This window comes from Diospyros lotus, chromosome 9, assembly GCF_014633365.1.
Source record: "Diospyros lotus cultivar Yz01 chromosome 9, ASM1463336v1, whole genome shotgun sequence".
NCBI lineage: Eukaryota > Viridiplantae > Streptophyta > Magnoliopsida > Ericales > Ebenaceae > Diospyros > Diospyros lotus.
The window spans coordinates 33,206,047-33,220,501 of record NC_068346.1 but is presented as its reverse complement, the minus strand read 5'-3'; the positions used below and the strand labels follow the sequence as shown (position 1 = coordinate 33,220,501).

Below are 14,455 nucleotides of genomic sequence, written 5' to 3'. Positions count from 1 at the left end.
GAAAACCAACATTATTATTAAAAGAAAAGTCAAACTAAATGCAAAATACTAAAAATCAGCTTGAAATGTTCAAGGACAAACTTTAGCTAAAAATTGTACACCTTGATGATAGGTTGATGGCGATGTGACGATCTGACACACTAGTTGCCAAGAAAGAAAGGTTGACTATGAGCATAATAATTACCTTCTTCAGCTTCCATGACCAGTTCTGTTGTCTATTCTTATTACTAATCCTGTTAGTGTAAAACAAGTATAGAATAAAGAGAAGAAGTTGACTCTTGAAGGATAATTTTATTTACTATATAGTTCTTGTTAAATAGAGCTTCAGTTTAACAAAAAAAAAAATAGAAATCTCCTGATTACAAGACATAAATATCAACTTCCTAATAATAAGTCAAACATTCAAAAATAATATCTTATCTCCTAAATACTTGGTCTTCAGCCACATGTAGTTGTTGACCCATTCTTCAGTAACTGATCAGCCTAATCTTTAGGCTATATGAAGCTACTTCAAGCATTCTTTCAACACTCCTCCTTGGTTTAATAGTTACAGAGACCTAATTTTTAATTTTGGCATGTAGGCATATGGGCATTTTATAGTTTATGGTTATGAGACATAGGTATGGTTATGGGGCATAGGCATGGATATGATTTTGACTAGAGTTAAAATAACTCCTCATTCGATTGGCTATTCATTGCTGTTTTGGTTTTATTTTGTTGTTGATTTTTGCTTACTCTCTCCACATGACCCAATTGATCACATTTATATATTGCATTTGACATCTGGTCTCCACCAACACTTGTTCGTTGGATGTTTTGTCTTTTTATAATGAGAGCAAGTAGGATGATTTTTCTCATTTTTCTTCATTGAATTTGCTTGAAAAGCCCATTCCATAAAGCCTTATGTCCTCATCAATCTTCTTTCTTCTTGTGCCTGTAAAGCACTCAAAACTTCTGCCAAAGTGATCTTGGACAAATCCTTTGTGTTTTCTAAGGAGGTTATTGAAGTTTCATAATTTTTTGAAATAGTAACAAGAATCTTTTTTACTATTCTTGAACAAGTAAACTCTGAACCTAACAACCTGACCTTGTTGGCAATACTCAGAAGTCTGAATACTCTTTTATAGTTTCAAACTCCTTTATCTTTTGCATTTCAAATTCCTTTATTAAGTTTAAGACCTGCATATCTTTTATTCTTTCATTCCCAGCATACTCACTTTTAAGGAAGTTCCATACCTCAAAAGCTGATTTCAAAGTCATTGTAATACCCCATATCTGTATGAGGTCACCGCATAATTTAGATGAATTTAAAATACCGAAAAATGGGTTTGATATTAAAATAGATCATGGGATCGATCGAAGGGAGTGACTCGAACTTTAGATGATTAAGAAAAATGGTATAGTATCATCGAGTAAAATAAATTATGATTTTTGGTGACAAAAGAAATTGTATCGGGAACAATTTTCGGTACAGCTGTCGATCGGGCTAAGAAAACTGAATCGACATAAGAGACGTCCAAAAAGTCAAATGAGCATGTCAATGACTAATATTTTATGTATAGAACAGCCCTTAAGTGATTTCGGGTTGAATCGAGTGGATTTAAGGTCAAAACGATCAGTCGGGCCTAAGTGTAATTTTTTGAATTTGCCCGAGGGAGGTCAAAACGGTAATTTTTCGAATGTTTCAAGGGAGAAATAAGAAGTACTAATCTTGAGGGTCTTAGAGATGGTGCTGGGAAGATCAGTGGCTTGAGGATAAGGACCAAAATGCAAAAGAAAATCTCAAGAGGGCCAAATTGAAATTTTCAAAAAACTGCCAAAGCATGGCAGATCTAGCCGTGATTTTGGCCTGAACATTCAGAGATTTGGGCAGCAAATCTCGTCAGGGCATGGCCAATGACGGTCTAGGAGGCATCTGGGAGAAGTTTTGGCCGAAAATTAGCCACGTGGGGGTCGGTTTTGGCCGAATTTGGAGCATCAAATTGCTCGATTTTGAGAACGAATCGAGGGAAGCCAATAAAGGGCTTTTGATCCTTGAGGCGAGAGGAGCGTTTCTGGAAAGTTTGGTGAATTTTCAAGGTGGTTTGAAAGGGTTTCGAGGGTCGCTAGAAAGTCGCAGGCGGTGGTCGAACCGAGCCTGATTTTGCTCGATTTGGAGGCCTTCTGGTGGTTGTTTCAGGCTCCCAAGGGTGCCATTGTGATCGACTTGAAGAAGGCTTCTAGGAGGTGTGGTCGGGGTCAAATTCCGGTCGCCGGCCAGCGACCAGCTTGCTGGAGAAGATGATGTGCGTGTAGTGCACGCGTTGTCTTCACTCGCAGCACCACTCGCCCGCGCGTGAGGGCTCAGGTATTTTTGAAATTTTTATTATTATTTTTAGAAAATTATTTTATGAATTGTTATGTAAAAACATTTGAGAAAATAGTTGCGTAGATAATTATTTTAGATTATTAGTGATAAGAAAATGGGAGAAAAATAGGAAAATATGAGGAAAATTAAGAAGAAAAATTATATCTAGATAATTGATGGATAGATATGATAAATAGGGTGCCTAGCGGATTAAGGTGAAGTGACTTGTGTGAAGTTCGAGGTGGGCACCCAAATCGAGGCATATCACGCTTTTCGAGGAAATTGAGTAGCATCTAAAGGTGAGTGGTTCTATCAAAAAACTTGTTTGTGGCATGGTTTACTGGGAGTGTTCATCTCCATGGCTAAGGTTATTGTTGGTTTTACAAATGATTATTTACACCTGTATTAGATTTTATACGGTAAATTGCATACATTGAGATGTTGATTTTATGCATGTTATGATTTTTCGGCATTGGCATGTTGTGTTGTCCATGTGGGACGTGGGTTGTTAACCTGTGACGTAGCTCTCGAGTGTCAGCACTCGGGATGCGTGCCAAGGGTTAATGCTATGTGACCCACTTGGGATGGGGCTGAGACGGACTTTACCCTACGGTACTCAAGTGGCGGGGCTGAGAGTGGATACCACCCCGGTTGTTGGCTCAAGTGGCGGGGCTGAGAGTGGACACCACCCCAGGTTTCTTTGAGCAATAGTATTAAGGTCGAGGTGTCGTTGATTCCGGGGATAGTACTGATGTGACACTCTTGGGGCTAGGGTTGCATTGATTTTTGGAATGCTTTTGAGTAGGAGCGTAAAGCCTAACAATGACAATGGGGTGATTCCCGGGTTCATATGTCGAGATTGTTCCTCTTGAGCAGGATTGGTTTACCAATGGGTCGGTGTGGTCGTGTCGCCTTTAGAGAGATTGCATTTTCCCTTATTAGGGCTAAATGCTATGTGGGATTCTCTTAGGCTGGGGCATGTCAGGATTTGTCGGTTTTATATATGATTTTACATGAAAATATTTTTTCACTTAGATGATTCAACATCTAACTTGGACTATGTCCCTGGAATATTCAAATGTTCCAGGTGAAAGCAGTGGCGCTAAGGGAAAGGATGTCGTCGAGATGTAGCTGCCATGTTTAGTTTTCGTAGGTTTTTGTCTATGATTACGATGTTCAAAGGTTATGTAATATTTTGATATTTTCATGTGAAACATCGATTTGGTTATTTAATTGTAAAAGGAATTTGTCAGTTATATATCATCGATGTTTTGATCTTGCTTCCGCTGATATGATTGATAATACTTGTCTTAGTCTATTAATTTTTAAATTTTGATATGCTGAGAAGGTATAATTGGGATTGTCAAGAAATGATTATGATGAAGGTATGTATATCGAGAGACTTAGGTTGTGTGTATGATGTTGAAAAAAAAAAATATTCCCGAAATCTCGAGGTAATACTCGTTTTGGGAAGACGAGGCGTTACAGTCATTATCCTTGTAAAGATGAATGATGAAACTGTAGCAAAAAGAGTAGCTATGGCCTTGGATTTTTTTGACTTTCTCTCCTTGTGGTTCCTCATTTGTGCCACCGTGGGCTTCTCAAGCAGTGGAGGAACTACATACTCCTCTTCAACAGCCTCCCATAGATCATTAGTCTCTAGGTGTGCTTCCATTCTTGTAGACCAAACATGGTAGTTTTCACCACAGAAAACTGGTGATGCAAGGGCCGTAAATGGTACTTTCGAATCCATTGATGTAGAGAATTAAGTGTTTTGTGGAATTTGTGTGTGGTTGATGTTCTTAACTTTGGCTCTGGATCACAAGTCCCTTAAGAATGAGAGCTCTAATACCATTTGTTGGTGTAAAACGAGTATAGAATAGAGGGAAGAAACTGATTCTTGGAGGATAATTTATTCACTCCATAGTTCTTGTTAAATAGAACTTGAATTTAACAGAAAAATAGAAAAATTTGCTAATTACAAGGCATAAATATCAACTTCCTAATAACAAATCAAAAATTCAAAAATAATATCTTATCTCCTAAATACTTGGTCTTCAACCACATGTTGTTATTGATCCATTCCTCAACAACTGATTAACCTAATCTTTAAGCTATATGCAACTACTTCAGTCATTCTTTCAACAAATCAAATATACTATTCAGTTCCTCCTCATCCAAATCAGAGTCATTCTCACGGTAATAATCATCGCTGTCATATTCTTCTCCTCCATGTGTGGACCCTGCAATGTATTTATCGCTGTCATGTTCTTCTCCTCCATCTCTTGATCCTGCAACATATTTGCATAAATCTAAGGTAAGGTAGCTATCCAAAATAATTGTACATGAGGGGCTTAGAAATGTAGCTGCAGTTGTGAGTGTTGGACCACTACAGCACTTCCACGCCAATGGAAGCATGAGTTCTGGCTATCATACTTGCTCAAATCCCAGTCACAAATGACTGACACCATGAGTTTAGTTAGCATTCCTTATGGGACCTGGCATCCCAAATAGACAACATTTTATGGTAACCATGACCTATTTTTGGTTGCCTATTTTAAAAATGAATGTATCAAAAATGAATGTATTAAGAATATGAAGCTACATGAAACACACCTCCACTTTCTGTACTGTCAGTAAATAAGTTATCGAGTAGAATTGCTTTCACTGTATCACTTGCGCCTTTTGCAAGTACAGAGTGCTCAGGGTGCGAGAGGAAGTATGCACCACTCTTCAACTGATATGCTGACATAGCACCATCAATCTCATTTTGGAGAGGGCAGGCAGGATTACATTTACTTACTCCTTCACTCTCTTTTGGTATTCCCTTCTGCTCCTCCTGATCTCCATACACAAAGCTGATTCCACACTCCTTTATGCAGAAAGTAGGACTCCATCCAACCACTGATACATTCACTTCATCGCCAACTTCCAGTTGATTCCCAATCATCCAATGACTTAACCATGTCATATTGTCTCCAGCACCTGGAATGCCAAGGAAAGTTGGGCTGTACACCCACTTCAGACCATTGGTCTTATTGCTGATTTTGACATAATACGAAAACCATTGTCTGAGTTTCGCTTCACCCCAGTACCGGAATTTGCAGTCCCTGGAACGTGAGTAGACAAAGCATACATTCAAGCCTCGAATATTGAGATTTGGCTGAGAAGGGACTTTGAAAGATATTGAGTTTCCCTCAACCTGGCTGAACCAGCCAGGAATTTCATTCCCAGGAAGACAGGTGCTGAATATGCTAAATTCATATAGTCCCTGTGCCAAACAAAACAACATATTAACCTCAAGAGTCCATAGAGGAAGAAAATGAGAGAGTGGGACAGAGAAAGAGGCAGATCACCTGAACAGGACATTTGATTCTTGTTTTTGTCATATTGTTGAACAATTCCACCTCTGTGTTCCCAATGGAGTCCAAGTTGGACAAGCCCAAACCGTTGATCATTTCTAGACCAAAATTTCCTATAGGCTCTAACTTGAACAAGCCCTGGACCTCAACCAGTTTGCTACAATCCATCACATCCAAGAACAGTGACTTCAACAGGTTTGGTAGATTTGTTATTCTTCTCAATGATGTGCAATTTTGTACCTTCAGCTTGACTAAACTCATTGGAAGCTCAGGAAGCAATTGGAGGCTAGTGCATGAATCTAACCAAAGATCCCGGAGCATTGAAAGACCTCTGATGCTCTCAGGTATTCTATGAATTGGGTTCTCACTAAGATTTAAGAACTGCAACAAGGACAAGCTACTTAGATCACGGGGAATAGAATCATCTGAAAGAAAGCAGTTTGCAAGACTTAATTTCACTAATGAGTGTGATAAAGAAGACAAAGGAAAGTTGATGGTCTCTGGGTGTTTTCTTGTTCTTAAAACCCAAGACCAGAAGCGTGCCCTCCTTGATTTCACCTCACCAGTGGTAGACACCAATTGATTTACAATAACTTTGTCTGCATGGAGTTCGGTCAAGAGCTTCAGATTGCCCAGTTCCAAAGGCAACTCAATGAGCTTTGAGCAACCAGAAAGGATGAGTTTTCTAAGAGATTTCAGCTCACAAATACTTTTTGGAAGCTTCCTTAGATTTCTGCAATCTCTTAGATTAAGAAATACCAATTTGCCTAGTTCTCCAATAGTTCCATGAATCTCAACCAGTCTTAAGCAACCTTTAAGCATCAAGTGTTCAAGGTTGGGGAGTCCTGAGAAGTCAGGGGTTTTAGTAAGTTCATGGGAATGACTGAGATCAAGAAATTTCAATGATCTAAGCACCTGTAAGAGGAAAAAAGAGGAAAAACAAAAAATAATGTAGAATTGGTTATTCAACATATTTAATCACCAAAACTGAAAAGGAAACCAAGAAGTAAGAAATACCTTTTTTCCTCTCCAAACTTGTTTTAAGCTGCTATTACGCATTTCAAGAGCAACAAGGCTTTCCAGAGGGAAATCATTGGGTATATATTTCAATGGAAAACCACGCCAATACAGCCTTTTTAATTTTCTGGGAAATTCCTTGTAGCTTCCAGTGAGTTTAACATAATGGAACTGGAGTATTTTCATTTCATGCATCCTTGCAACAGCATCAGTTTTCAAGTTTCCCTCATCTGAAATTTTTGAAATCGCATCTGCTGAGTGCTTAGAGAAATCAAGTCGACGCCGTTTTGATGATCTGAATAGGCCCATAATCTGCAACTCATCAAAAACTTCTTGGCAATGCCTCCCTTTTGCATCGTTACTGAAGACTGGTCGTTCAAACTTGTCCTCCATAAACATTTGCAAGTCAAGTACAAGTCCTCTAACCGTTTCTGTGCCCTGATAGCAGAAAATTTGATGAGTAACTTTCAGTCATGCAAGAAAACATAAATATAGAATGATAAGAATGTTTCTTACAGTTTTTTCACTCAATACATAAAGGGAATCCTTGTGATGCCACAATCTACTACGTTTCCCGGGCTCTTCTGGGGATTCTTGGCGAATAATCTCTCTCCCCATGTCCCGAAGTAAATCATGCATCATCAGCTTGTCATCTTCACCAATCATCAAGAGACATCTACCAATAAGATTCTGAATTCCAGCTAAGCTGTAGAAATCACATTCATCTAGTATTGAAACTGCATAATCTTTGCCTTTCCCAATGAAGAAACAGACAATATCCAGGAATAAGTTCTTGTCGTGGTTGTCATCCAAAGAGTCGTAACTTACTTTGAGCTTTTCAAAGATATGACCATCCGGTATTGCTTCCAATTTCTTTATTGCACTTTTCCACACATCTACACTTCTACCGGACATTGAAGAGCCCAGGACTTTTAGGGCCAAAGGAAGCCCTCCACAATTCTGTGTAACTCTTTGCGAGAGCTCCATATAACCCTCAGCAGGATGGTTCAGTCCAAAGGCATGCCAACTGAAGAGTTGAAGTGATTCTTTATCATCCAGCTCCTTAACCTTATACTTCTCGTATACATCGTGAGCCTTCAGCAATCGCTCATGTTTAGTTGTTATGATAATTTTGCTTCCGGGATAAAACCATTGTCGCATCCCAATTACTGCATTTATTTGATCCAAGTGATCAACATCATCAAGAACAATAAGAACTCTTTTGCAAGATACAACATTTTTAATCCTAAGGATTCCTTCATCAACATTGTATATCTTTTCAGCTTTCCTCTTTAGCATATCTGATAAAAGTTGCCTTTGTAGACGAACCAAACCATTTGGTTGTTCTGAAGCTTCTCTTATGCTGGCAAGAAAGCTGCTACCATCAAATTTGTCAAAGTTTAGGTTGTATGCAGTTTTGGCAATGGTGGTCTTCCCTGTACCACTCATGCCATAGATTGCTAATACACCAACTTCAGTCGAACCGTCTTGCAGCCACAAATTTATGTTTTTGACTCGAGCATCTATACCAACTAGGTGGGGTGCAACATTTGGTGCAGTGCAGTTTAATTTACTTCGGATCACATCCAGAATTTCCTGGATGAACCTACTTTCTTGCCTACAAATTTCAAAAGGTAAGTATGTCTTTAGCTAATATGTTGATGTGTTGATCACACTTAATACTGCATAAAATAATCTCTATCCTCTTGTCAAACCACCAGTCATTTGAAAAGGGAAAAGAGACGTGGGGGAAAGAAGAAGGAGAAGAAAGAAACCAACACATCGAATGCAGTTTCTGTCAACTAGTTTTTCTTTCCTGATATACCAATTACTTTTTTCATTCTTCATTTGAAAATATTAAATGTTTTGACACCAGTATCATGAAAATATTAAAAGAACATCCTCTGACCCCACAAGAAGGGCTAAAAGATTTTAAGATAATTGAGCATTTAAATGTATTTTTAAAATTTCTCGACCTTGGTAGCTCATAGTCACAATGAGTAGGCAGCCCCCTCTGAAATTTCTCAATAGCTCACACGTTTAGTTCACTCAGTAGTTATTTCCAAATAAGTTGACTTGGTAATCAACCAATTTTGAGCCACATGGGAAATCAACTATCAGCCAAACCAAGTTTATGGTCAATAACAAAAATTGCATTAATTGGAATCAAATATCAAAATGCATAAAGGATTTCTTAAGGACAAGCATCAGCATTTTGGAAATTACATAGATCATGATAAACAACAGCAGAATCCCCTATTTGATTCAATTTTTTTTATGACAGACCAAACATTTGGTAGTTAAGATGTTTCTTCTATTTGCAAGGAAGCTGGTCGGTACAATCAAATTTGTCAACATTTGTTTGTATGAGTTTTAGCAATGGTAGTCTTCCCCTATCCCACCCATGCTATAGAATGTTAATTAACCAACTTCACTTGAACCATCTTGTAGCCACAAATTAGTGTTTTTGACTCGAACATCTACCTGTGCAACATTCAGAACAGCATAGCACAATTTACTTCTGATTACTTCCACAATTCCTGAATGAACCTTCCAACAAATTGCAAAAGGAAATCATGCCTTTAGCTAACATGATGATGCAGCACTCATACTTCGTATATGCAGAAAATAGAAGTGAAAGGTGAACCTAGTGCATGAGGCTCCCACATCGCGGGCTCTAGGGGAGGTCAACTTGTTGCAGCCTTACTCTTGCTTAGCAAAGAGGCTATTTCCTAACTTGAACTTCTGACCTCCAGGTTACAATGAAGCAACCCTACCATTGAACCAAGACTCACCTTCTATATGTGCAGAAAATAAAAGGATTTAACCTTTTGTCAAACCATCAGACATTCAACTACAAGATGAAAAGAGAACTGGAAATAAAAAAGTACAAAAAAAAAAAAAAAAAAGAAGAAGAAGAAAGAAAGAAAGAAAGAAACCAAACACATGAAATGCGGCTAACATCAGGATTTTTTCCATTAATTAGTTTTTCTTTCCTGATATACGAAACATCGTTCTGATTCGTATTTGAAAATACTAAACTTTTGCCACCACAAATGTCAAAAAAATTTCCCATAAATCTTGTCCCAAAAGCCATGTTTTAATCTGAATTGGCAAATTTGAAGCAGATAAAGATTATGACCTTGTGCTGACTCTTGTGGTTTCAACGATTTTAATCAAGAGGTGGTATAAAAACCAAGCAATTTAAAGCATGAAATGATAATGGTAATTGAATGGTGAATGACATAATGGTAATTGAATGGTGAATGGCATCTCAGCTTGCAAGAACTTCAAGAGTAATTAGTTCAAATTAAGGGCTTCTGGAGAAATTACCCATCAGCTTCATTTTGTAGGACCTTTCCCCCTAGATTTGCAACTTCAGTGAGAGCTTCCCTCCATTTCTTCATCCTGTCCATCCATTCATTTCTTCTTCCACCTGCCTCTGCCTCAAATTCCTCCTCATGTTTATCAAAAGCTTCTCCAACAGTTCCAGTCTGCTTCCCCACATGAGATGGATGCAAGTCATAAAAAACAGGCAAGATAACCTGCCTAGAGCTCTTCATCCTCTCCACAATTTTCACAAGTTCATCAAGGCACCATCTTGAAGATGCATAATCTTTGGAGAACACAACTACAGAAATCTTCGACTGCTCTATGGCTTTCTTGAGCTCTGAGCTAATATCTTCCCCTATCTCAATTTCTTCATCATCTATGAAGGTATGGATTCCTGCTTGCACAAGGGCTGTCCGGAGATGGCTGATGAATGTCTTCCTAATGTCTTTGCCTCTGAAACTCAAGAACACCTCATAGGCACATCCTGCAGCAGCCATTGGCAAAGCTCCAGGAGATAGATGGATGAGAAAACCAGTTTCAGTCTCCAATAGTCAAATGAGGCACCCACTTGCACAAGATGTCAGAAACAGAATGAAAATGACCAAGTAAATAGACAACGGGATAGAATAGATACATCAAAGTCAATTATACCCAATATAAAAAAGCAACATCTTTGTTGAAATATTTTTCAAAAACAAGTTGATTGATTCATTGCACATGAAGCTTCCTTCAATCACGTCATATGCATACATAAACAAGCACATAGAAATCACCGAAAATACATGGGGATCTAAGTAGTGAAACGGTAGAACCAACAGCGTTTGAAGTCAAAAGGGTTCATTTGGGCATATAGACAAAGAGGAAAGATGCCATCCAATCTGGTCGCCGACTTATTTCTTATGCGATGATCTACATATCTTCTCATGGATGGCACCGTTTGATGGTTGTTTTGAGCAGATATTTGAAGGGAAATTACATTTTACTGATTGGATTAGCTCCAAAATACATAATCTCCCAATACTTTAGACAGGACTCTATGGGCATCAAAAGGTATCAATGTTCTTGAAATTCTAATTATTGAATTAATTTTGATAAATTTTAGTCTTGCCGTTACATGGAAGTCCACACGTTCAACTGGTCAAATTTAAAGATTTAATAAAAATGAAATAAATTACAATAACCATCCTAAGGTTTAATTTAATTATAAAATATAATTCATATATTTTATAAATAACAAATATTACCCATATTCTAAAAAATCAAAACAATTTGACCATCACACCCATACTTGTCCCTCCCCATTATATATATATATAATTTTAAAATCTAATTGTAAACTAAAAATATATATTCAAATATATTTTATAATTTCAAAACTACAAATTAAAGAAAATATAAATATCTATTTTTTATTTCATAAAAGAATATCGAGAAAATCTAATTCTAAACAAAATATATTCTTCTAAAACTAAATCTAAATAAGTTTTTTATGAAAATATTTTTTATATATAAATATAAAATTGAAAAAACTATATATAATCTTCATACATAAGCTAAATATATATATATATAATATTCTAGAAAATAATTAAAAAATTACTACAAAATACCAGTGATGGATACTTTTAAGTTGCATTTACATTATATAACGAATACTAAAATATCTTATCACATTACCAATTCATTGTATTATGATATCCAAATATTATATTATAGGTAGATATGTGAAACCAACCTAGTAAAACTAGAAACCCAAATCAAACCAAACTTCTTAACTTATTTCAATTTAATTTTTTATATAAATCAGTTCAAATTCGGTTTATAATATAAAAAAATGAGGTATCTGGTTCGATTTCAAACAAAGATGTTCGAAAGTTGAATTAAGGGAAAAACTAAATCAAAATCTCATAACTATCTACTCTTAGAATTTTACTATTTCTTCTCAAATTTTGCATATTATAATACAATCATGATATTTTTAAGTTAAAATAATTATCTTATCATAATATTATCTTTGTCATAATTCATTGGATTTACTACCATAATGTAAAAAGATATCCAAAAAGAATAGATTCAATAATGAATAAGTTTATTAAATTTACTTGCTATATTATTTTTATTTAATGACAATTCTATCAATATGTATTCCATAATGAAGAAGTTTATTTAGTTTTATTTTAAACTCTTTATTCTTTTAGCATTCGAAAAGAAGAAGAAGAAGAAACCACAAATTTTTTGAGAACTCAAACTATGTAGTTTGGTTTGTATATGTTTGTGTTAATTACAAATTCAAATTAGTTTCGCCTTGATCAATTTGAAAAAATGAATGTTTTGACTCAATTTAGTATGATATGATTTTTTTTTTTCAAAAATAAACTTTGAACATCCCTAAGTGTGGGATATCTCAATGTTAAATTATGTCTTTCCTAATGTTATATCACGAATACTATTGGATTATTTCACGTACATCCTAATGTTGTATCATAAGTATCATTGTGTTATACTATAAAATTCATAGTTTATATCATGAATGTTATAATGTTATACCATATTTATCCAAGTATTATGCAACAAATATGTTAATGTTATATAAGAAATATCAAAACGTTGTACCACTTATATCATGGTGAGAAATTTGGTATTTTCATTTAATAAGAAGGAAAATTAGTAAATATGGTTCAATGATGATAACTAAAACAATTGAATAAGTTTTTGAGTTTGATAAAATTTTAATCGAGTAGTTTATTCAAAAAATCGAGTAATAAGTTTGGAATAATCAAGTATGTGATGAGCCTAAGTAAGTTTTTCCAAATATAAGTTAATTGAGTAAGCCTTTTGTGTAATTGAGTAATACTCAGTATATTTAAAAAATAATTGATTACAAATGTAGGAATAATCGAGTAAAGATAGGAAGTACTTTACTATCTTAACCCTTGTATCGAGTATGTAATGTAATCTTCTGTCATATTTAAATTAATCGAGTAAGGTATTTTTGTAATCGAGTAATAGATAATGGATTTTCTTTGTAACGAATTGAGTGATCATCAATTAAAAATTATAGGCATCTTTTTACTTGAGTGATTGTTTTTTGTAATCGAGTAATATATCTTTTATACTCGAGTATATAAATTTTGTAATTAAGTAAATATAGATTGAAATAAGCCAACTTTCTGAACTTAAAATTTAATCGAGTAATAACTTTTGTACTCGAGTGAGGATCATAATTAATCGAGTAAATAATATTTTGTAATCAAATAGAAAATGCATTTTTTGGGCTCAAAAATAATCAAGTAATGGTATTTTTGTACTAAAGTAAGTATAAAAAATAATCGATTACATAATACATATAGTCGAATAATGCCTAATTTGTACTCGAGTAATGCTTCACAAATTTTGAATTTCATAACCATTACATAGAGATGTCAGAGATGATAGTTTTGACCATTATTTTACGAAGTCTGATTGTATTCTCTTATAATAAAAATGATAAATATACTTATGTATAGTGCACAAAATGTTTTATCTTCATAATTTGCATATTTTTCTTGATTAATTTGACTATTATCAATTAAATCAAAAGAAGTTGTTAGTATGTGCAGATAATATGTACTAATTAGCCTAATTTCAAGTCTCAAAACTTATATAAAAGGCCAAATGTTGCATGAGATCAAGGAACAGTCATCTAGTGATTATGAGATAATGTCAAGTTAACATAAACCTAGACACAACCAAGCAGAATCCATTTTCAAGCCAAGCTATGTTGCTTGAGTGATAGTCTTTTATGATCATATTCCTTTACCTCAAGTCATTATTTGGTCGAGACTCATAAAGATCTTCTTGAACCAAAAATTAAAAACACGAGAGTAAAGTGCTTTACCATTCATATTTTTTTCACTTATTTTGTTTATTCTCTCATGTGTTGTATTTCTTATTTTTTAGGGTAATTCTTATTGTGAGCTTAAACTTTATCTCTTCTTCTAACAAGTGATTATAAGTGTTGTGCCACGAGAATCGGGAGCAAGGAAATTGAGGATTTTTAAGGAAAAATAAAAATAAAAATCAAGGCTCGTGCCAAGCTTTGTAGCCGGCCTTGTAGCAGTGTGCTGCAAGGCCTTGTGGCCGGCCTTGCGACAATGTGCCGCAAGTCCTTAAGGCCACGCCTTGCGGCCTTGAGGCCACATCTTGCGGCAATGAGTCGTCAGCTCTAGCGATAGTGTGCTGCGAGGTCCATAAGGCCTTGCATTAGGTCTTATGACAGTGTGTCACAATTTGCCGTAAGTGCCTCATGGCAAGCCCAAAGACCTCTCGGTGAGGCCAAGACTTCATTTAGCATGTGCCATGTGTCAGCACCAAGCATCGTTGATAATCGTGCCCTATAAATACCCAACTACAGGAC

At 35.7% G+C, this 14,455-nt stretch overlaps 1 protein-coding gene across 1 annotated transcript; it reads right to left on the bottom strand.

Moving 5' to 3' along the window:
- Nucleotides 1–4,215: 4,215 nt before the first annotated feature.
- On the bottom strand, nucleotides 4,216–11,110 carry LOC127809899 (disease resistance protein RPV1-like). The gene is made up of 6 exons (XM_052349068.1): nucleotides 10,060–11,110; nucleotides 7,243–8,344; nucleotides 6,727–7,164; nucleotides 5,704–6,624; nucleotides 4,964–5,618; nucleotides 4,216–4,638 (listed from the first exon to the last, which is right to left on the bottom strand). Exons 1-6 carry the CDS (start codon nucleotides 10,554–10,556, stop codon nucleotides 4,481–4,483), a joined length of 3,771 nt encoding a protein of 1,256 aa, XP_052205028.1. The 5' UTR covers nucleotides 10,557–11,110; the 3' UTR covers nucleotides 4,216–4,480.
- Between the last annotated feature and the right edge of the window lie 3,345 nt (nucleotides 11,111–14,455).

What these genes read in the sequence shown, in the direction of transcription:
- LOC127809899 (XM_052349068.1), bottom strand. Translation starts at nt 10,556, where the DNA reads ATGGCTGCTGCAGGATGTGCCTATGAGGTGTTCTTGAGTTTCAGAGGC. An exon ending in CTACAAAATGAAGCTGATGG is followed by an intron (nt 8,345 to 10,059) that starts GTAATTTCTCCA and finishes TGAAATTTGTAG; the next exon opens with GCAAGAAAGTAGGTTCATCC. An exon ending in TGACAGTACAGAAAGTGGAG is followed by an intron (nt 4,639 to 4,963) that starts GTGTGTTTCATG and finishes AATATGTTGCAG; the next exon opens with GATCAAGAGATGGAGGAGAA.